Source organism: Hylobates moloch, unplaced genomic scaffold (genome assembly GCF_009828535.3).
Source record: "Hylobates moloch isolate HMO894 unplaced genomic scaffold, HMol_V3 SCAFFOLD_9, whole genome shotgun sequence".
Classification (NCBI taxonomy): domain Eukaryota; kingdom Metazoa; phylum Chordata; class Mammalia; order Primates; family Hylobatidae; genus Hylobates; species Hylobates moloch.
Window position 1 is genome coordinate 8198923 of NW_026652284.1, and position 21396 is coordinate 8220318.

General features: G+C 50.0%; 1 protein-coding gene and 1 long non-coding RNA gene across 2 annotated transcripts; one reads left to right on the forward strand and one right to left on the reverse strand.

Annotated features, from left to right (window-relative positions):
• Positions 1 to 1551: 1551 nt before the first annotated feature.
• ENO1 (enolase 1) lies at positions 1552 to 19125 on the reverse strand. The gene is made up of 12 exons (XM_032758823.2): positions 18983 to 19125; positions 15262 to 15355; positions 12361 to 12456; positions 10928 to 10986; positions 8466 to 8535; positions 7564 to 7697; positions 6730 to 6952; positions 5745 to 5942; positions 4463 to 4664; positions 3806 to 3914; positions 3456 to 3514; positions 1552 to 1997 (listed from the first exon to the last, which is right to left on the reverse strand). Exons 2-12 carry the CDS (start codon positions 15344 to 15346, stop codon positions 1928 to 1930), a joined length of 1305 nt encoding a protein of 434 aa, XP_032614714.1. The 5' UTR covers positions 15347 to 15355; positions 18983 to 19125; the 3' UTR covers positions 1552 to 1927.
• Positions 19126 to 19221: 96 nt separating this feature from the next.
• Positions 19222 to 20168, forward strand: LOC131384210 (uncharacterized). The gene is made up of 2 exons (XR_009214847.1): positions 19222 to 19364; positions 19847 to 20168. It is a non-coding gene; the product is annotated as an uncharacterized LOC131384210 (long non-coding RNA).
• The last annotated feature ends 1228 nt before the right edge of the window (positions 20169 to 21396 follow it).

Below are 21396 nucleotides of genomic sequence, written 5' to 3' on the forward strand. Positions count from 1 at the left end.
AGACGGGGTTTCACCGTGGTCTCGATCTCCTGACCTGGTGATCCGCCCGCCTCGGCCTCCCAAAGTGCTGGGATTACAAGCGTGAGCCACCGCGCCCGGCCACCAGTTCTTAATATCCGTACCTCTCCTTATTGGTTCTGCTTCTCAGGTTAAATCCTGACATAAACAATGAACAAGAATGTCCACAAGAGGGCTCCCCAGCTCCCTGACTGTGCATTGGAATGCACAACTCAAGATACTTCTAGGGAGAAAAATCAATGAGACCTTTTAAGGTGCAGATGGCAACCAGTTTCTCATCTCTTTTTATTTTTTTTGAGAAGGAGTCTCACTCTTGCCCAGGGTGAAGTGCAGTGGCGTGATCTTGGCTCACTGCAACCTCCACGTCGTGGGTTCAAGCGATTCTCATGCCTCAGCCTCCTGAGTAGCTGGGATTACAGGCACATGCCACCACGCCCAGCTAATTTTTAATTTTTGAGACGGAGTCTTGCACTGTCACACAGGCTGGAGTGCAGTGGCGCGATCTTGACTCACTGCAACCTCCGCCTCCCGGGTTCAACTGATTCTCCTGCCTCAGCCTCCTGAGTAGCTGGGACTACAGGTGCCTGCCACCATGCCTGGCTAATTTTTCTATTTTTAGTAGAGATGGGGTTTCACCATATTGGCCATGCTGGTCTCGAACTCCTGACCTTGTGATCCACCAGCCTCAGCCTCCCAAAGTGCTGGGATTACAGGCATGAGCCACTGCACCCGGCCTCATTTTTGTATTTTTAGTATAGGCGGGGTTTTGCCATATTGGCCAGGCTGGTCTTTAACTTCTGACCTCAGGTGATCCGCCTGCCCTGGCCTCCCAAAGTGCTGGGATTATAGGCATGAGCCACCACACCTCGCTTCATCTCTCACTTTTAAATAAACGTATTCTTCACACCCTGTGTTCAGCATTACCCTAGAACAGTACTTTCTGTAACATTCAAGTTTTCCATCTGCATAATCCAATGCAGCGGGCATCAGCTACAAATGGCAGCTACCGGGCACATGAAACCTGAAGCCTGAGAAACCGAGGAGTGGAATGCATTCATTTAAATCGGGTCCTGAGGTCTTCTCGATGCCCTTCTACCTTCCTGCCCAGAGTTCTTTTAATCCTTCTTTCACCTGCTTTCCCCAGGAAGAGACCCTACGCCAGCTCTTCCCAGGATGGTCATCTTTACCCTGAAGTCCTTCTGGTCTGAACAATATGGCTGTGTAAACTAGTAGCTACCACCCTTAAGATAATCTACAAATAGGCCTGCATTTGAAGTTTCTTCCAAACAAGGTGTCCAAAGTCTCGCTCTGCCTCCCAGCTTAGACTCCCTGTTGTGACCCCACTACCCTGGAGGGACCGCGTATGTCTCCTCTTGCCTTTGCCTCTAGTTCCCTTCCCAGGGACCCAGGAAAATGACCCCAATGGATCCTCATCCTTTTCTGTTACGACACCAAACCTTGGTTCTCAAAGGCCGACACCTTTTCGCCAGGGCCCCCTGAACACTAAGGACAGACCCAGATTGTTCCAAACATACACAGGCACACAGAGTATTCTCATGGGTCACTGAGGCTTTTTATTTTGAGCACAAAACCACCGGGGATCTTGCCTGTGGCCACCCCGGAGATGACACGAGGCTCACATGACTCCAGACACTTGGTGGAAAGTGAGGCGAGAAAAACAATGATTTGGACCAATTACACGACTGCAAAGCTAGAGCTGCCAACAGGGCTCCAGGGAGCTTGGCTTCTGTAGAAGTTCTAAGGAAGTGGTACGAACTCCACAGCGGTGGGGCGCTAACTAGCAGGGACCCCTGCAAGTGTTGGTCGGGGGCCTCGAGCTGCCTGAGCTGACACAAGGGGAGGGGTCTATTTAGCCAACAGGTGACCGAAGGGCTTGCCCGCCCACAGCTTACTTGGCCAGGGGGTTTCTGAAGTTCCTGCCGGCAAACTTAGCCTTGCTGCCCAGCTCCTCTTCAATTCTTGGGAAGGAGAAAGATAAAGAGATGGGGAGGAAAAAAAAAAATCAGACCTCAAGTTTTTAGTTTTCCCATCCTAGATGTGGGTCAAAGACACAGCCCCACTCCTGGGAAGTTGAGAACACAGAACTCTCCAGTTTGTCCACCTTCTTTAAACCCTCTAAACTTGTGCTTCTCTGAGAAGCCAGATATAGAAAAGTATTTAGTTCTCCTCATCTCAATTCACCATGCTAGGTGCCCTCCACCCACTGCCCCTTCTCCTCCTCTCCTCTCCCCGTCAGTGTTGCAGAGGGGCAAAGTAAAATGTTAGCATTGCCATTTCTTGGAAGACAAAAATTCTAATGCTTTTGTTTTTTAAAAAAATATTGAAGGGACAACAAATAAATGGCATGGGGAGAAAAAGAGTGACCTTATTAGAAGACAAAATGTGTGAGCTGTTTGGATCTTGATGAAAAAAAAAAAAAAAGGCCAACACATTTTGGGGCCAGGCACAGTGGGAGGCCAAGGTGGGAGGATCACCTGAGGTCAGCCTGACCAATATGGTGAAACCCCGTCTCTATTAAAAATACAAAAACAAAACAAAAAAAACAATTAGCCAGGCATGGTGGTGGGTATCTGTAATCCCAGCTACTCGGGGGGCTCAGACAGAATTGCTTGAACCTGGGAGGCAGAGGTTGCAGTGAGCCAAGATCGCGCCACTGCACTCCAGCCTGGGTGACAGAGTGAGATCCGTCTCAAAAAAATAAAAATAAAACTCCCCAGCAAAAAAAGAATGGGAGTTTGAGGCTGCAGTGAGCTATGACTGCCCCAGTGTACTCCAGCTTGAGTGACATGGCAAGACCCTGTCTCAAACAAACAACAAAAAAGCCCCGCGTCTACTGTTCACCTGCTTTTTTGTGTATGTTTGATAATTTCCAGGATACAGTTTTAATGAAGGAGTAATATGGGAGAACTTGGCGGGGGGAGGGGGGGACAAGTCTCCTGGTGTTCAGGGGCTTCCCACGGACACACAGAGGAAAGGGAGACCAGAACAGCCCCACAGCGCTCACAAGTGGAAACCCAGCCATGTGCCCTTCGGCCTTTTCTTCCTCCCTCCGAGCCCTGGCTCCACATCCACAAACAGGGGTTAAATGCGCTGAAACAGATCATATGAAGGAGCTCTCTGAAAGCTCTAAGAAAGTCATGGATCAGCTGTCAAAGGGGGTCCTATTCTTTCTCACCAGAAGAGGGCAGCACTGTGTGGAACAGGCTCCTGCCTCTGGTGGCATTGCAGTGGGTGGAGGGTCTAGGCCTAACTCTGTCCTGACCTAAGCCTGCTCAGGGCCTGGCTGTCTGCACTGTGCGCCTGCACCTGTACACGTTCCCAGAGCCAGGAGCTCCTGGGGGAGGGCAGTGCCTACACTGAGTGCAGACCCCCACCTGGTGAACCACAGGCCCCTTGTTCTCAGGAGCCCTCCTTACCTGAGGAGCTGGTTGTACTTGGCCAAGCGCTCAGATCGGCAAGGGGCACCAGTCTTGATCTAGGAGAAAAGAATGGCCATTTGCTTATAGTGGACAGGCTTTGCAGGCATTTCTGGCAGGGAGAGGATGTGATGTCAAAGAGAGAATTTCTAGAGGATCTGACGCTAGGAAAGTGGGGGCCACAACACACAGGCAGGGCCCTCAAGCCCTCATTCTGTTCAGGCTCAGAAATGAGAGCAGCGACTCAGGGGACATGAGCAAAATGGGGACAGACATGGAGCTTCACTGGTTTTGGGTCTTCCTAAGAAGTTGAGGTCAGAGAGAAGAAAGGAGAAGATGCTCATTCTTACCTGCCCAGTGCACAGCCCCACAACCAGGTCGGCGATGAAGGTATCTTCAGTCTCCCCTGAACGATGAGACACCATGACGCCCCAACCATTGGCCTGGGCCAGCTTGCACCTGGAAGCCAAGGAACAACCCAGATGGCATGACCCCATTTTCTGGTGCCACAACCCCCCAAGGCCATTACCCCTCGGTGCCAGCAGGAGAGCAGTGGAGGGGCTGTTAATGGCTAAAGCTCTCCATGCCTGGGCTTTGTCAAGAGCACAGAGGACAACACTCACCGTCCTCTGAACTCTTCCACCCCAGGACCTTCTTAGTCCTCTTGTCATAGTTGAAACACTGGGTTCAGCCTCCCTTGATGGGAGAAAGACTAGTGTTCTCTGACAGAGCTCTTCACAGAATACAACTACTTGCTATGTTGCCTAGGCTGGTCTTAAGCTGCTGAGCTCAAGTGATCCTTCTGCCTTGGCCTCCCAAAATGTTGGGAATACAGGCCCCGATTGTTTAATTTAAAAGGCTCCTGAGTTCAAACACAAAACCTGTTAAAATTCTAGGGTGTCCTATATTCTGGCCAGCAGGATTCCCCCATCACCAGAACAAAAGGGCCCTTTTCTGATTCACAAGCCGTAGCTGCGGGAGAGCTGCTCGCCTGGGAAGACACTTACGCCTGAAGAGACTCGGTCACGGAGCCAATCTGGTTGACTTTGAGCAGGAGGCAGTTGCAGGACTTCTCGTTCACCGCCTTGGCAATCCTCTTTGGGTTGGTCACTGTGAGATCATCCCCAACTACCTGGATTCCTGCACTGGCTGTGAACTTCTGCCAAGCTCCCCAGTCATCCTGGTCAAAGGGATCTTCAATAGACACCACTAAGGAAAGGAGGGACACGCCTCATCAGTGTGATTCTCCCAGTGTGTTCCACTGCAATGCCCAGCCTTGCTTCCCCCTTGACTTGCTGCTCGCCTGGCCTCACACTGCCCAAAAGTATAGGACGGGGATGGCTCTCCAACTGATCTAACTGCAGCTGTGAAATCCCGGGATCAAATGATCCTCCCACCTCAGCTTCCTGAGTCGCTGGGACTATAGGGGTATGCCAACCCACCCAGCTACTCATTTTATTTTATTTTTTGTAGAAATGGAGTCTTGCTATGTTCCCTAGGCTAATCTCAAACTCCTGGGCTCAAGTGATGCTGTTTCAGCCTCTCCAAGCACTAGGATTCCAGGCGTGAGCCACCATATGCCCAGCCTCAAAAATTTTGTTTAAGACCTGTAAGAAGAGGACACTTATTTGTCTAGGGTGGTTTGAGTTTAGTGCCACTGAAAATCAGAATGGAGCCACAGTCTCAGAAGTGAGACGACCTGAGTCTGGGTCTTGGCTCGACCTTGACCAAGTTATTTAGGGGACTGGTTAAACACACAGACTCTGGAGTCAGATTTCCTGGTCTGAATTCTTGCCCCACCATTTGATGTGTGCTCTCGGGCAGAGTATTCAACCAGCCATCAGTTTCCTCTCCTGCAGAAAGGTAGTCACAGTCTCTATCCTGTGTACACACAGAGCCTAAAATGAATTATTCCCAGCTCACAGGAAGTATGATACATCTCAGTACCAAGTGGCTGTTCTGATTCTGAAGGCTTGGTTCCCTCACCTGTCTAATGGAGCACAGACCACATCTGCTCCTGAGACAGAGACAGGAGATAATTGTACTGTGAACTTATAATGCAATGTTGCTGCTGGCACCCGAGCTCCTTAGCTACACAAGAACCTCTGTGAAGCCCTGTGTATGTACAAGTGGGGGCAAGCCCCCTGGCAAATCCCCTACAGGAGCTGGAGGTTCAGACACACCCTCCCCATCCCCCTCCTTGCAGCCATCACCAGCCAGCCAGATGCTCCAGCTGCCCTGCTGCAGGTCAGTGGAGGGAAAGGGAGATGGCACTCCGGGAACACTCACCTGGGTAGTCCTTGATGAAGGACTTATACAGGTCAGCCAGCTGGTCAGGCGAGATGTACCTGCTGGGGTCATCGGGAGACTTGAAGTCCAGGTCATACTTCCCAGACCTGAAGAACTCGGAGGCCGCTACGTCCATGCCGATGACCACCTTATCAGTGTAGCCAGCTTTCCCAATAGCAGTCTTCAGCAGCTCCAGGCCTGGGAAGAGATGGTGGCAACAGGTTTCGAAAACAGGTAGGTAGAGAGAAAACTTCCCTTCAACAGCTGCTACACAGGTACTGTAACACAAAGATCAAGAGGTGTTCAGGCCCCAACCAGTAGTTGTGACATCAGTTACTTTTTTTCTGCTTTGGGGCAAGAAACCATGGGTCAGAGCTCTTGGTGCATACAAAATGGAAAATTGAGCACAGCTTCCAAGAAAGCAGCCCTTCTCACTGACAAATGCTCCCAAATTTAGTGCCCAGGAACAGCTGTCCTGGCCACGATACAATTACAGTAAGCAGCTGAGATCAGCTGTCCCAAGGCACAGGCCTTAAACACAGCAGAAGCGGGATCCAAGAGAGCGCCCAGTGGAGGCAGCCCGGGGTGGCAGGATCCCCCCGCCAGGGTGTGCCGTTGAGAGCTCAGGCTCAGGGTCTGCCGTCCATGGCTGAGCTGCCCTGCCAGCAGGACAGACGGACAGACACTCGGCTCCCCAAACTATTAGGTATCGCTTGAGCCCAGGAGGCAGAAGTTGTTGTAAGCCGAGATTGCGCCACTGCACTCCAGCCTGGGCGACAGAGACGCCATCTCAAAAAAAAAGAGAAAAAAATATGTAAAATAAAATGAAGCTCCCCCTTTCCTCCTTAAAACTGTTGGAAGGGTCTTGATCTGTACAAACTACAGGTGGAAAGAATAGATTTCCACAGTGGGAGGTGTGGACGACCCCCCACAGAGGGAGCTGGCGCTGCAGGGCTCGGTGGGGGGGGTTCCCCAGCGCCTTTACCTTCTTTATTCTCTAGGATGTTGGGAGCAAACCCGCCTTCATCCCCCACATTGGTGGCATCTTTCCCGTATTTCTCCTTGATGACATTCTTCAGGTTGTGGTAAACCTCTGCTCCAATGCGCATGGCTTCCCTGAAGTTGGCTGCACCGACTGGGAGGATCATGAACTCCTGCATGGCCAGCTTGTTGCCAGCGTGAGAACCGCCATTGATGACATTGAACGCCTGGGGAGAGCAGAGCAGAGAAGCATGGCACCGGGTCCAGAGAGCCCCACAGGGCAGTAAGCCCCTCTGGTCCTACCATCCCCATCTAGCTCACAGATGAGCCCAAGACTTGCTCCTTAAGGAGCACCAGAGGGGCCAGGGTGGCTATGAAATGCTCACCAGGTCTCTGACTCATGTTTTTAGACAGGGTCTCGCTGTACTGGTCTTGCCTAGGCTGGTCTCAAACTCTTGGGTTCAAGCGATCCTTCTGCCTCAGCCTCTTGATTAGCTGGGACTACAGGTGTGCACTACTGCAACCAGTTCACGCCAGGGCTATTTTGATAACCGCAAAATCATGATCACCAGGATAAACACATGTGACTATGTCAGCTAATGCTCACAGCCTAGCAAGGCAAGTACTGCTGTCATTTCCTCCCCGAGCCTCCACTGCAGATAAAGGACCTGGGGCACAGGCAAGTTGAGTTACCTGCTCAAGGTCACACTTAACAAGCGGCAGAGCTGTGCTGGGAGAGTCCCATGTGTTAAGAGATCAAGGCATAGAAGTCTCGGGTCCCCAACAGCAAGCCGAAACCCCCAACTCCTTGCTTGGGAAGTTCCAATAAACCACTCACCGGGACTGGCAGGATGACTTCAGAGTTGCCGGCCAAGTCAGCGATGTGGCGGTACAGGGGGACGCCCTTCTCAACGGCGCCAGCTTTGCAGACGGCAAGGGACACCCCCAGAATGGCGTTCGCACCAAACTTAGCTAGAACAGAAGAGAACCGAGTGGAATGAAGTCATTTCTGACTCACCAGCTTTTCTCCTGCTGTACTGCCCTGAGGGTTGCACTCTGCACCATCTCCTCCCCCATCACATCTCCATTTCACTGTTACTAGAAATGCAAATTGCATTCCACGTGGACTCACCACTGCTTTTCGCCTCTAAGACAGAGCCCAACTCCGGCCAACTGTAGGAATTACTGAATTCATTATAAGGAGCAAAGCTCTTCTGAGTAACCAAACTGACAAGCTATTGTCACCTGGTTTTGCACCTGATATTCAAAAGTATGATTTCTTTTTCTTTTTTTTTTTTTTGAGAAGGAGTCTCACTCTATTGCCCAGGCTGCAGTGCAGTGGCAGGATCTCGGCTCACTGCAAGCTCCACCTCCCGGGTTCACACCATTCTCCTGCCTCACCCTCCCTAGTAGCTGGGACTACACGCGCCCACCACCAGGCCTGCCTAATTTTTTGTATTTTTTAGTGGAGACAGGGTTTCACCATGTTAGCCAGGATGGTCTCAATCTCCTGACCTCGTGATCCGCCCGCCTCGGCCTCCCAAAGTGCTGGGATTACAGGCGTGAGCCACCATGCCAGGCCAAAAGTGTGATTTCTTAAGAGTGAAGCAAAGAAATGGGAAGAGACCACAGGCTCATTTAGTTCATCACTAAGATCATGGACCTCTTCCTGAAAGTTTTTAAAGTCTTCAGGAGACTTCATGATCTTCCCCAGTAAAGATGCCACCTCAGGCCACTCACATTTATTTTCTGTTCCATCCATCTCGATCATCAGTTTGTCAATCTTCTCTTGTTCTGTGACGTTCAGTTTCTACGAGGGAGAGGGGAGAATGAGGGGTTGGTGCCACTCTTATCTGCATAGCCTTTGCTCCCCTACCATGGAATCTGACTTTGGAACTGTGTAAAATCAAAATCAATTCTGTGATGTTTGTTTTATAATCAAAAAAAGTGGAGGACAAAAATCAGTGGGGAGACAAAAAACTGCCTTCTGCTTGCTTTGATGGTTATCAGGCATTCACCCAACAGTGAAACAGAGATGGACGCTCTCAGACACAATGCTTTGTAACAAAAGGTTAACAGTCTACCCAGGGAGCCCAAAGTGACTTTATACCCAAGAGAATTGTCAGGTATGTGCCATGTAAACCACCGCTACCGAGGAACATGGCTTTCATAGGCAATAAATAATCAAAGCTCATTGTTCACTCAGGCAGGCTGAGCCCTTGAAAGGTAGGTTCTGCTGCTCACTCTTGGCTAACCTCAAAGACGGCAAATCTTCATCCTCTGATGGGAGGCATGATTTCTGCAGGTAGTCCGAAATCATTTAGCAAAGCGTCTAATGATGGATCAAAATGAGTTTTTGATGAGACTGCAAAGTAACAAAACTGACGTACTGAGAACGGGCTCAAAGTAATCCAATAAAAATCAGTATTACTTTTTAATTTTTTAATTTTTATTTTTTAAGACAGAGTCTCATTCTGTTGCCCAGGCAGGAATGCACTGTCAAGATCTCAGCTCAGTGCAACCTCCACCTCGTGGGCTCAACATGATCCTCCAACCTCAGCTGGGACTATAGGCATGCACCATCATGCCTGGCTAATTTTTGTATTTTTTTTTTGTAGGGTGGGCTTCGCCATGTTGCCCAGGCTGGTCTCAAACTCCTGGCCTCAAGGGATCTGCCCACCTCAGCCTCCTAAAGTGTTGGAATTACAGGTGTTAGCCACTGCACCCAGCCAAAAATCAGCATTCCATTTTAAACTAATGTATTAATAACAAGGCATTATTTTTTATCTATGATGTTCTTGATATAAAAAAATGCAAAGAAAATCAACTCTGATCCCATCATGCGGTATTAGCAATTTGGTGTCTTTTGCAGCTTTGTCAAGGCATCACTGGAACAGGCAGGCAATTACCCAAGCACACAGCTTCAGAGGTCAGTTCTCACTAACAGTTTGGTATGTTTCTCTAGAGTGTTAAAAAAAAATGTCAGGGGATCCTGCTCAACGTGTGAGTCACACTATGTAGGGGTATGAAGGGACAGAGAACAAGGAAGGTGTGGAGGTGTCCAGGAGACTGGCAGAGGATGGTGCAGACAGAACAGCAACAAGAAATTTTGTCTGGGGACTGGTCGGGCAGGGAGTAATGAGAGTGCCACAAAAGCCAGGCCTAAACCAACAAGTCAGGGACAGAGACAACAAAGGAACTCCTCCTTTTCCCTCGTGTACAGAATGAATGCTCGGAGGAGAGGGACTGGATTCAAGAATAGACGGAGGCTGTGGCTGGGCTTGGACTGGGCCTAGAGAGCTTTGTTATTTTTATTTTTTTGAGACAGAGTCTCACTCTGTTGCCCAGGCTGGAGTGCAGTGGCACAATCTCTGCTCACTGCAACCTCTGCCTCCCAGCTTCAAGCGATTGTCACGTCTCAGACTCCCAAGTAGCTGGGACTGCAGGTGTGCACCACCACGCCTGGCTAATTTTTGTACTTTTAGTAGAGATAGGGTTTCACCATGTTGGCTAGACTGGTCTCCAACTCCTGACCTCAAGTGATCCACACACCTCAGCTTCCCAAAGTGCTGGGATTACAGGCGTGAGCCACTGCACCTAGCCCAGAGTGTTTTTAGACAGGGGTTTTCAAACCAGTCCCATCTGATGAGTGCCACAGGAATTACGGAGGGACGGGCCGAAGGGAAGGTAAATGAGATAAAACCTGCTGAGTCGGGTGGGTTGCTGGGTCCCCAGCCCTACTTCACCTCCAGCAGCTCTACTTTTATGTTTGATGTACTGAGATTTCCAGATTTTACTTAACAGGAACTCCACTGTTAAAGTCAGTAGAATTATAGTAAATAATTCCAAAGTTCATGAGAAATTAGTCACCATGGACACTACCACGAACACCCCTGAGAGCCACTCTTAGAATCTGGATCTTAACTTCCCCAAAGGTCCAGAGAGTTGCAGGGGGGAAAAAACCTCAGGGCTCTAAGTGTCTCATTCTTCTGATGCAATTCCATCTGCTCCCAAAAGTGGGGTGAGGCAGCGGGCAGGTTAAAATAAATTATGTCATGCACGGATTGTTCTCATGCATGACAGGGAATCCAATCAGCTTCTGTAGCTCTCAGAATAAGCTCTTCCATAAACAGGACAGCCCCTGGGCCTGGGAGACGCTCTGGTGGCTTTAGACACATTAGTTATCAGGAGGCAGGTCCTACCTTGCTAACCAGGGCAGGCGCAATAGTTTTATTGATGTGCTCAACAGCCTTTGAGACACCTAGAAGGAACAATCAAATCAAATTACTGACATTAACTTTAAAAGCAGGCTCGAGCAGCATTGTTAGAGAGAACCACTGTTGAGGCCGACGCGGAAGCCCACCAAGGGACCTTCTGTGGGACCTCTTCCCCCTCTCCCCTTTCCCCCCAGAATCGGAGGACTTTTCCGGCCCAGTCTGAGTGCTCCTAGGACCCCAGAGGGTTAGAGCCACACAAACAGCAGCTGGCTCAGAGTGATCTGACTGGAGGTTAGTTTGCAAGACCATGCACTGGAAACACCAACTGCAGACTAAAGGCTGTTCAATCAGTTACCTGAGTGCACAGGGCTGGTGCCAGGAACTCATTAATATACTTAATGGGTCTGGAGACGCCTGCCCAGCAGAGAATGAAGAAGGAAAAATGAGAGACTCAGAAGAGAACCGGTGATGAAGGACTGCGAGTGAGAGACAGTGAGGGGACAGGAAAGCAGAGGAGAGCATTTCAGGGGCCATGCGTTCAATCTTCCACAAATGCTTACTTACTGAGCACTCATTACCATCAAGGCACAGCATCATCCTGCTCCAGGTAAGTCCCCACGTACGCCATTAAACAACGGTCAAATGGTAACATGTTCGTGTGTGGAGAGTGCTTCTTACAGCATTAAAGCGGGACTGAACACCCAGCACCACCACTGCGACACCAGCCCAGTGTTTCACAACCTGATTTCATCGTTGTCCCCTCCCCTGCAGGCTTTTTGGAGTTTTCTGGGTCCCCCACTGAGAATGTGTGATCTAGCCCTATGTGCTTTTCTGTAATGTGGCCACATGTTCTATCTCTAGAAAGGTCAGTGTTGCACACACACTAAGTCAATTTGAATACAGCCAGAGGCTGGCTCTGCCACAGAGCAGGGCTCCTGTGAGTCAGTCAACAGGAAAATCAGACTAAATGACACATCTGTAGCTCACTATTCAGGGTAGGTCATTGGTTAGACCTTCCCTGGATCCCTTCTAGCCCTTGAAGAGGCTGATGAACTGGAGGGCCCACAGAACCCTCCTGGGAGATGGGGAAACCTTTCTTTAGTTAACAGGCCCTGTTCTCATCCTTGGGTTCCTGTCCTAACCGTGAAGGAGTATTTCGCAGATTGGGGACAAATTGCAATAGAAACAAGCATTGGAACTCTCGACCCAGAGCATGCAGGCTCAGGAACCCCGGAATCCACACGCCAACTTTCCTGTCCACGTGGTGGTGCACTGCTTCCACCAACATCGTGGGTTACAGCAGGTTTACCTGCCATCAACCTGCCAATGCAAGTGCCATCCAGAGAGGACAGGACTGGGCAAGGCCAGGAACGGGGCTGGAGGCAGGGAGGCAATGGGCTGTGGGTTCTAAGGCTTACCCTTCCCCATATAGCGAGTCTTATCATTGTCCCGGAGCTCTAGCGCCTCATAGATACCAGTTGAAGCACCACTGGGCACAGCAGCTCTGAAGAGACCTGGATGAGAGGAAAAAAGATATAGTAGCAATTCAGAAATCCAGTTCCAGCACAATCCCAAGTCCCCTCTCGCCCACAGATGCATTTATCATTAGGGAGCTGTTTCTTCCTCCTACCAACTGTGTGAATTAAACGCTCTGGCCTGTTCTTCATGCGTTTCACATGCCTGTACTGCAAAGATGACTAATGCCCCTAGCAGAAAGAAAGTGTTTTACAGCACAGCCTACATGCCACCTGGGGGTCTTGTTAAAATGTAGATTCTGACCCAGGCGAATGTGTGTCCCTCACAAGCTTGCGTTGGTGCCCTGTGGATTATTCCAGCAGCACTGCCCAAGAGAAATCCAACGCGAGCCATACAGGGCATTGAAGATGTTCTGGTACTTTTTTTTTCTTTTTTTGAGACAGTCTCGCTATATCCCCCAGGCTAGAGTGCATGGCGCGATCTCGGCTCACTGCAATCTCCACCTCCTGGGTTCAAGCAATTCTCCTGCATCAGGCTCCCCAGCAGCTAGGATTACAGCAGCGTGCCACCACGCCCGGCTAATTTTTGTATTTTTAGTAGAGACGGGGTTTCACCATGTTGGCCAGGCTGGTCTTGAACTCCTGACCTCAGGTGATCCGCCCACCTCGGCCTCCCAAAATGGTGAGATTACAGGCATGAGGCACCATGCCCAGGCAGATACTATATTGATGTTAAGCATAAAATTAGGGTAATTTAACTAGCTCAGGAGGAGTATCTAGCTCATTTGTTTCAGTTTGGACAATGCTAAATGCTATTCTGGGGGTTCTACGCCCAACTGGAAACTGGCAAACAGGATGGATGTGGGGGGAAGAAATAAAGATAATAAAATGCACAGTTTAATAAATGTAAGAACTGAACCAAGTAATCTTGCAGATACTGAAACCAGCCATCTGGTGAAACCTATACCTGTAACAAGGGCAATCTTTGGTGGAGGTAAAAGAACAGATGGTGTCAAGGAAGATGTTGCAGAGAAACCAACCAGATATTTCTAGCAGAGGACCCACCAGCATTCCTTGCTGCACTGCAGTGTGTGCTATCAACAGGTCATACTTTCTTCTTGAAACCTGCCCTGGCTCCCTACATATCCACCCTGCACTGGATCAGGCAAAGACAAGACGAAAACAAGAGGCTTGGAGTCTACGGACTTTTGGTGATAATAATGTGTTCACGCATGTTCACCACTCTAGTGGGGATGCTGACAACGGGGGGGCTGCGCATGTGCAGAGGCAGTGGGTACACGTGGGTTTATGGACCTCTGCACCTTCCGCCTGCTTCCACTGTGAGCCTACAACCGCTCTAAAAAAGTTGATGAGACAGGCAGAGAGATGAAAGGTTCTGAGCAAGTCCATCATTTCATGTTTTTTGAAAAGGATTAAGTTACACAAGAGAAAGTTTCATTCATTTCAATTTCAAAATGTCCGCCTCCCAACAATCTTCTAGCGTCTGGGGTCTTTTGTTGCTTAAAGTTCATTAATTTCCAAGCAGAAAGTTCCATCCGTTGACTAAGCAAACCACTCTTACTGGATGAAGGGAATTCTCGGCATCCTGTGAGAACCCTCAGGGTTCCCCATAAAGCCAGTGAGAAACCCCACTGTGCTTGAGAGCCCACACAGCCAGCAGCCAAAGGCGGAACTCAGGCATTCTTTTGCCCAATGAAGTCGGGCCTCAAGGATCCCTTCTTGCCGAGGGGGAGGGGAGGTGCAAGGGGAAGGGAAGGGCTGGGGTTCCACTGCCAGGCCTGTGACTCACAGATGGTGACTCAGCTCTGACTGGCAGTTCTCTGCGAGTTTAGCACCCCTGAGTGATTCTGCCTGAAGCTCCTTTGCCAATCTCACCCACTCTGTCCATCGCGCCATGTGCTGGAGGTAACACAGAGCTACAGAGGCACTGGATTTTCTTCTTAAAGGAAGGAGTTTCACCATTCTCTAATTTTTTCATAAGAAAATTCCTCATATGGGGATTGACAGCCAGGTAAAAATGAGAGCCTCCGGACTATTCCAAAGCCCACAGGTAAAAACTGTCCTTGATCCTGGCTGAAGACTGATTTCTAGACAGAGATAAAGGTGCTACATTCACACCTGCTGTCCCTCCCCTTATCAAGAGATACCATTCTATCACGCTGTATCTCCACATTTGGTCACAGCAAGCTGTCAGCTAACAACTAGTGATGGGCCCTTTTAGGGACAAGGTCTCACAGTATCACCTTACTTCCTTACCTCACTGACTTAGGTGCCAACTTATGTGGTTTTAAGCCAAGGAGCTGGCAGGGTCAGGCAGGGTGGCTCACGCCTATAATCCCAGCACTTTGGGAGGCCGAGGCAGGCAGAACACCTGAGGTCAGGAGTTCGAGACCAGCCTGACCAATATGGTGAAACCCCATCTGTACCAAAAATGCAAAAATTAGCCAGGTGTGATGGTGCACGCCTGTAGTCCCAGGCACTTGGGAGGCTAAGACAGGAGAATTGCTTGAACCCGGGAGGCGGAGGTTGCAGTGAGCCGAAATCATGCCACTGCACTCCAGCCTGGGTGACAGAGCAAGACTCCATCTCAAAGAAAAAAAAAAAAAGAAAAAAAAAGAAGCCGAGAAGCAGCAAGACACTGGCTCCATGCCTAAAAATCCCCCAACCCTCGCAGTCAGGAAGCACAACCTACTAGCATGTGCAGACAGAAAGAAAAGCTTTAACAGATTTTTTTTTTTTTGCCTAAGGCTCCAGTATTTGTAGAAAAATTTTAAAATGAAGCATGGTGGAAGGAACCGTGGAAACCAAGGAGGTGGCACATACCTTTTGAGGTGAAGAGATCAACCTCAACAGTGGGATTCCCACGAGAGTCAAAGATCTCCCTGGCATGGATCTTGAGAATAGACATGGTGAATTTCTGTAGGAGAAACACAGAGTTCATGTTTTCCATAAGCCATAATGCTGCATTTGCTCACTCATTCAAGGAATCACTTCCAAGGTTCGTGGATTAGAAAGAATCAGCACTGGACTAAATACTGGATGTAGGAAAGCTGGCTAGGGTGGGGGGAAAAGCCTGCTGGAAAGCAGTGGGAATTCTCCTAATTAAGTAGTTAGGGCCTAGCTCCGGAAGGCCTTAACCTGATTACGCTTAGTGTTCCATTATTGGAACGCTAAGGGTGTGGGAGTCATTTTTAACCACTGCTCAAGTCATTGCCAAGGTCTGATTTTTCACAAAAAAAGATCTGCAACCTCTGGCATAAATGGGTTAAACCCCAGCAATCGAGGTCTTATTCTGTAAGCAAAAAGAAAAAAAAGAAAAAGCGAGAGAGAAAAAGCCCACAGATGTGTGTGCCTAGGCAGAATCAAATCCAAATAGAAAGATGAACGTGTTGCTGGACACAGAGCAGCCCAGGAGCTGTCTGAAACTGGCTATTGTCATGAGTGAACAATGAGGGCTGGCATGGGAATGGAAAGGAACCAAGAAGACACATGAAGGTCACAAGCAAAACCACCTAGAGTGAGGCCAAAAAGAGGGTGGGGGGACCAGGGGAAAATGTAGCTTGTAGCAGAATTAAAACAAAATAGTGAATTAAGTTTGGACATAATTCTTCAGATTAAATTTGAAGTAGCAGCAGAATATTCACTTAGTAAGTATTTGACCAGAAATTCTGAGTTTGGAAGTCAGGAACAACGAAGTCCTTGGACTGTGATCTTGGCTACTGCCACTTCCTGGGACTTACCAATTTCAGAGTACTTGGGTCTTCGGTATTGTTATGTCACTAATGATAACATCTTTATTTTATTTTAATTACTTTTTTAAGAGATGGCAGTCTCACTATGTTGCCCAGGCTGCTCTCAAACTCCTGGGCTCAAGCGATCCTCCCCTGCCTTGGCCTCCCAAAGCATGCTAGGATGATTACAGGGGTGAGCCACCAGGACCAGTCAATAATGACATGTAATTATTTCTTCCCAAGGGGGTTTCATAATTTGTAAATAGAGGAAAGATTCTTTGAACACCAGGATACTTCAAGGGAAGGGGCTTCCTTTAACAACACCTTAAAAAAAAAAAAAAAAGAATTTAAAGCAATGAAAAACAAATAGCAATTCCTCAAAGAAAAATCCCTTCTTACTTTTTTCCTTGGCGCTCTCCAAAGAAACGAACTGAACGACTTATAGAACTGAGGTGGGTGAGAGGAACTTGGTGTTTAAAGCCATTATCTACCTGGGTTCCCCTCCAACATCTTCTCTGGAATGTCCTGAGGTGGCAAGTGGCAGGTTTTTAACTTTCAAAATTATTTACTGAAGTCATTTCTGTGGCTCTGTTGTCTATGTAACAATGGAGTTTTATTCATTAGCCAAAAAAAGGGTACTTAGTTTTTATCTTCTAGGTTCCAAAAAGGCAAATTTGTTTAAACATATTTTTAGATTTAATTTTGCGTTTTGGCAAATTATATACCCGAGTAACATTTCCATCACTGCAAAAAGTTATCCCAGCACTTTGGGAGGCCGAGGCGGGTGGATCACGAGGTCAGAGATCGAGACCAGCCTGGCCAACACAGTGAAACCCTGTCTCTACTAAAAATACAAAAAAAATTAGCCGGGCGTGGTGGCGGGCGCCTGTAGTCCCAGCTACTTGGGAGGCTGAGGCAGAAGAATGGCGTGAACCCGGGAGGCGGAGCTTGCAGTGAGCAGAGATTGCGCCACTGCACTCCAGCCTGGGAGACAGAGCGAGACTCCGTCTCAAAAAAAAAAAAAAAAAAAAGACAAAAGACAAAAGTCTTAGGATGTGAAAATAAAGTGTGATTTTTTTTAATTTTTTGAGACGGAGTTTCGCTGTTGTCGCCCAGACTGGAGTGCAATGGCGCCATCTTGGCTCACTGCAACCTCAGCCTCCTAGGTTCAAGCGACTCTCCTGTCTCAGCCTCCCGAGTGGCTGGGACTACAGGCACCTGTCACCACGCCCGGCTAATTTTTTTTTTTTTTTTTTGAGACGGAGTCTCCCTCTTTCGCCCAGGCTAGAGTGCAGTGGCACGATCTCGACTCACTGCAAGCTCCGCCTCCAGAGTAGCTGGGACTACAGGCGCCCACAACTACACCAGGCTAATTTTTTTGTATTTTTAGTTGAGATGGGGTTTAGCAGAGTAGGATGGTCTCCATCTCCTGACCTCGTGATCCGCCTGCCTCGGCCTCCCAAAGTGCTAGGATTACAGGCGTGAGCCACCGTGCCCGGTCGATTTTCAGTAGAGACGGGGTTTCACCACGTTGGCCAGGCTGGTCTGTAACTCCCGACCTCAGGTGATCCTGAGGAGGCCCACCTCGGCCTCCCAAAGTGCTGGGATTACAGGCGTGAGCCACCGCGCCCGGACCATTCACAGCTTTTTTAGCCGCCTGGATGGAACCCCGAATTAGGGACACAGTAAATGAATGGAGCAGTCAGGGCCCGGGTGGGCCTGAAAGGCAAGTGAAGCAATGGACCATACGGCCCAGAGAAGCGCACAGAGCAGGGGAACATTGAACAGGAAGCTTTCTTAAAATACATCCTTCTTGGCCTAGCGCGGTTGCTCACGCCTGTAATTCCAGCACTTTGGGAGGCCGAGGCGGGCGGATCTCCTGAAGTCGGGAGTTCACGACCAGCCTGGCCAACATGGTGAAACACCACCTCTACTTAAAAAAAAAAAAAAAATACAAAATTAGCCGGGCGTGGTGGCGTATGCCTGTAATCCCAGCTACTCGGGAGGCTGAGGTAGGAGAATCGCTTGAACCCAGGAGGCGGAGGTTGCGGTGAGCCAAGATCGCGCAATTGCACTCCAGCCTGGGCAACAAGAGCAAAACTCAAAAAAAAAAAAATCCTCCTTAAATCAGATCAGGGCCCGACTTTTGGTGGCCAGCCGGGGAGCCGCTCTTGCCCAACTTGGGCGAGGTCGCCTGGAGGGCTTGCCAATGATCTAACGGCTCTGCTGCAGGTTCCTCAAGAAGAGGTGCCTTCTCGGAGTTAAATGAGTCACCGCTTACTGGGCAGAAGCGCGGGCCGCGAGCGCGGGCGAGAGGCGGGGGCTGCCGGTGGGGGAGGGGGCCGCAGCCTCGTGGGCATCTCCACTCTCGCCGCCCTCCTCCATTTTAGGAAGGGCCTGGCCTGAGTGGCCACCGCCGCTAGGTCTGCGTCTATCCCAAAAACCTTACACTTGGCTACGATGTTAAAGCAACTTCCACTCCCAACTCCCGCTGTGCTAAGCAGCTCGCGTGTGCAGCTTCAGACCTTCCCCTCAGTGACTCGGCCCCGCAGTCGGTAATCACGTGTTGATCTGCACTTTCCCCTCCAAAGAAATCGGGGGCCCAGCACGTGCGCCTGGCATTGCGCCCTCGCCCCGGGCCTCGGGGTGAGCGGGGGCGCCAGTTCCCACCCAGGGAGGCGGCTCGCACGCGCCCCCGACCCCGCCACGCTGGGCCTGCGGGCGCGCCGCCTCCCTCGGAGGGAAAAGAGCCCCGCAAGCCCAGAAAAGCCCTGCGCCGCCTGCCTGTTGCTCAGCCCTTCCCCAATCATTACCTAGTCGCTGGGTGTCGTCGCCTAGGAGAGGAAGCGGAGGGTGCTGCAGACACCGAGGTGAACGTAAAGCAGGCGAGGTCTGCGTGCTCCGGGTCCCCACTGATACTGTCTGCACCGCCCGCGCCGACTTCCTGCCTAGCTAAGGCGAGCCCCACCCACTTCCCGCCTCAGGGGCACGCCCCCTCAGTGCCGCCTCGCCATTGGTCGGGAGAGCCGTCACTCATTCCCTCACCTCCCGGAAAGGGGCGGGACTGCGGCGGCTGCAGCAGCGTGGAGAGGGGGGGTGACGACCCGCGGATGTGAGGCGGGCAGCTCTGGGGGGCCCCGACTCCCCAGTGGCCCTGTAGTGGTGCGGGCGAAACTGTGGCCCCAGATAGGACCGGTGAGCCGAACTGGGGTGTGCGGAGCCGGGGCTCCGGGGGGATGGCCCGGGGCGGCGTGGCGGGCATGAGAGCTTGGGGGTCCGTCACGTACTCCGAGTCCCGCACGCACTCAGCGTCGCTCTGGGGCCGCACGTCCGGCCCTCGACCTTGCTGACGACCTTGGCGGCCCGCGCCTGCCGCGGCCCTCCTGCCCCGCGCCGCGATCCGAGAGACCCCGTTAGCATCGAGTCGTTGAGAGGCTGAGCGCCTCGGCCCCACTGCGGGGTTGGGGCGCTGGCCCCGCCGCAGCGCTGCGTGTCCGGGGCCACGTGCGCCGCCTGCGCCTGCGCGCTGCCCTCCAGCCGCGCCCGTCCGGCCGGGCTCCGCCTGGCACCCGCCAAGGTGACCCTGTCCCTTTCTCCTTGCTGCGGTGAGAATCAGGCCATCTCTAGCCCATGTCATGTTGCATCTGAAATTTCACATCCCTCTCATTCTCATCTAGGGAACTAGATCAAACCTACCTGGATTCTTGTGAACCATTCATGTGAATTATTTGGAACTGGAATTTCACACAGACCCGGGGAATTTCTCAAAGTTCAAGACGGGTCATATTCCATGGAATATGGAAGGAGTTGGTAGTGATTTCACCTTTCTGATCAAAAACTGATAGCCATTAAAACTCAGCTCCGCAATATATCCCCTCACTCCAAGGGAGGGCTGAAATGAGCACTTCGTTTTCTGTTACGGCTACTTTTATATTTTTCAACATTACTGCTGGTCTGTAAGAGAACTAAAACATCTGATTTTCCTCATTTCCTTGTAAAGAGGTGTTCAAATATGTACTTGAATTTAATTATTTCTTCTGGTCAGCTGCAAAAACTGCTTTTCTTCCTTAACCCCTAGCATTTTTATCCTCTTAGCTACTGACAGGTTTCCATGGCGTTGGTTAAAAATGAAGGCCTATTGAGACCATAGTATTTGCTTTCCAGTGGGTAAGAAGCAAGAACTTTAGGATTAAATTCAGCAAAAAAAAAAAAAAAAAATGTAAAATTTTGCAAGCAGAGTTTGTGATTTCACCAGCAATACACTAACGTTTTTGGCTACTGAAAACCACTATCCCCAGCCCCATGACTCAGCAGCTAAACCAACAGCCAACAACATCTCCTACTGGTAAGGACTCTGAGAAATCAGGCACTTGGTACTCACTTTCAGAGCAATTCTAAGGCGTGGCCCTGAAAGGGCCCCAAACAATCTTATTTTACATTAAAATGGTTAGAGAGATAAAGATACTCTGCTGTGGCCAGAACCAGTAAATCTAGCCGGAAATCAGAGGCAGAACATGATCCCAGACTGCTGCTGTTGCAAGATTCTTGGAGGCTGCAGCACCACATTCTGAGCCAGCACTTCGACCTCACATTGTAGCTAAAATGTTAATGATTACTAGAGATGTCCTGAAATCTTTTCCAAAATTCACAGGCTGCCAAATGCCCTCCCTGTTTCCATAGCTCCTTAGGCTTTGTTAGCAGGCTGTGGGGTTCACATTTGCTTGTAGTCAGCATAAGGCATTGCATTTAGTTATTATTTCTCACTTGCTGTAAGCTTGTTGAGCAGTTTTATTGGTGGTGGGCAGGTGGGGAATAACTGTCCAAAGCTATCAGAATACCACACCTTGAAGCACTGTAGGTGACACACGCATGGTGTCTGCAGGTGGCCAGGATCAAGGGAAAGTGAATGTGCTACGACCTATAACTCGCTTGGATTACTGATTCTCCCTGTGATACGTGTGTAAAAACCACTGGTCAGCTTGAGAAAGTGATCTTTGTGAAAGAGGGTCTCCAGCCAGATAGGGAACTTCAGGGTTGGATAAGGAGCTCTGGGGAGGTAAGATACCAGATGAGCGCAGAAGGGGATGTAGGTGGATGGTCCCTCCTCATAATAGATCATGAGGTTTTGGTATTTGTTCATCACTCAGTATTTCACGTACACCAGAGACTGCATAAAGCGTGTATAAATCTCTGTGTACCCACATCCCGCTTAAGAAATGGAACACCA

Bases quoted from the DNA above. Each gene is read 5' to 3' on its own strand.
- ENO1 (XM_032758823.2), bottom strand. From the start codon at position 15,346: ATGTCTATTCTCAAGATCCATGCCAGGGAGATCTTTGACTCTCGTGGG. The intron at 10,987-12,360 runs GTAAGCCTTAGA...TGTTCCTTCTAG, and splicing joins GACTCGCTATATGGGGAAGG to GTGTCTCAAAGGCTGTTGAG. The intron at 7,698-8,465 runs GTGAGTGGCCTG...CTTCTGTTCTAG, and splicing joins GGATGGAACAGAAAATAAAT to CTAAGTTTGGTGCGAACGCC.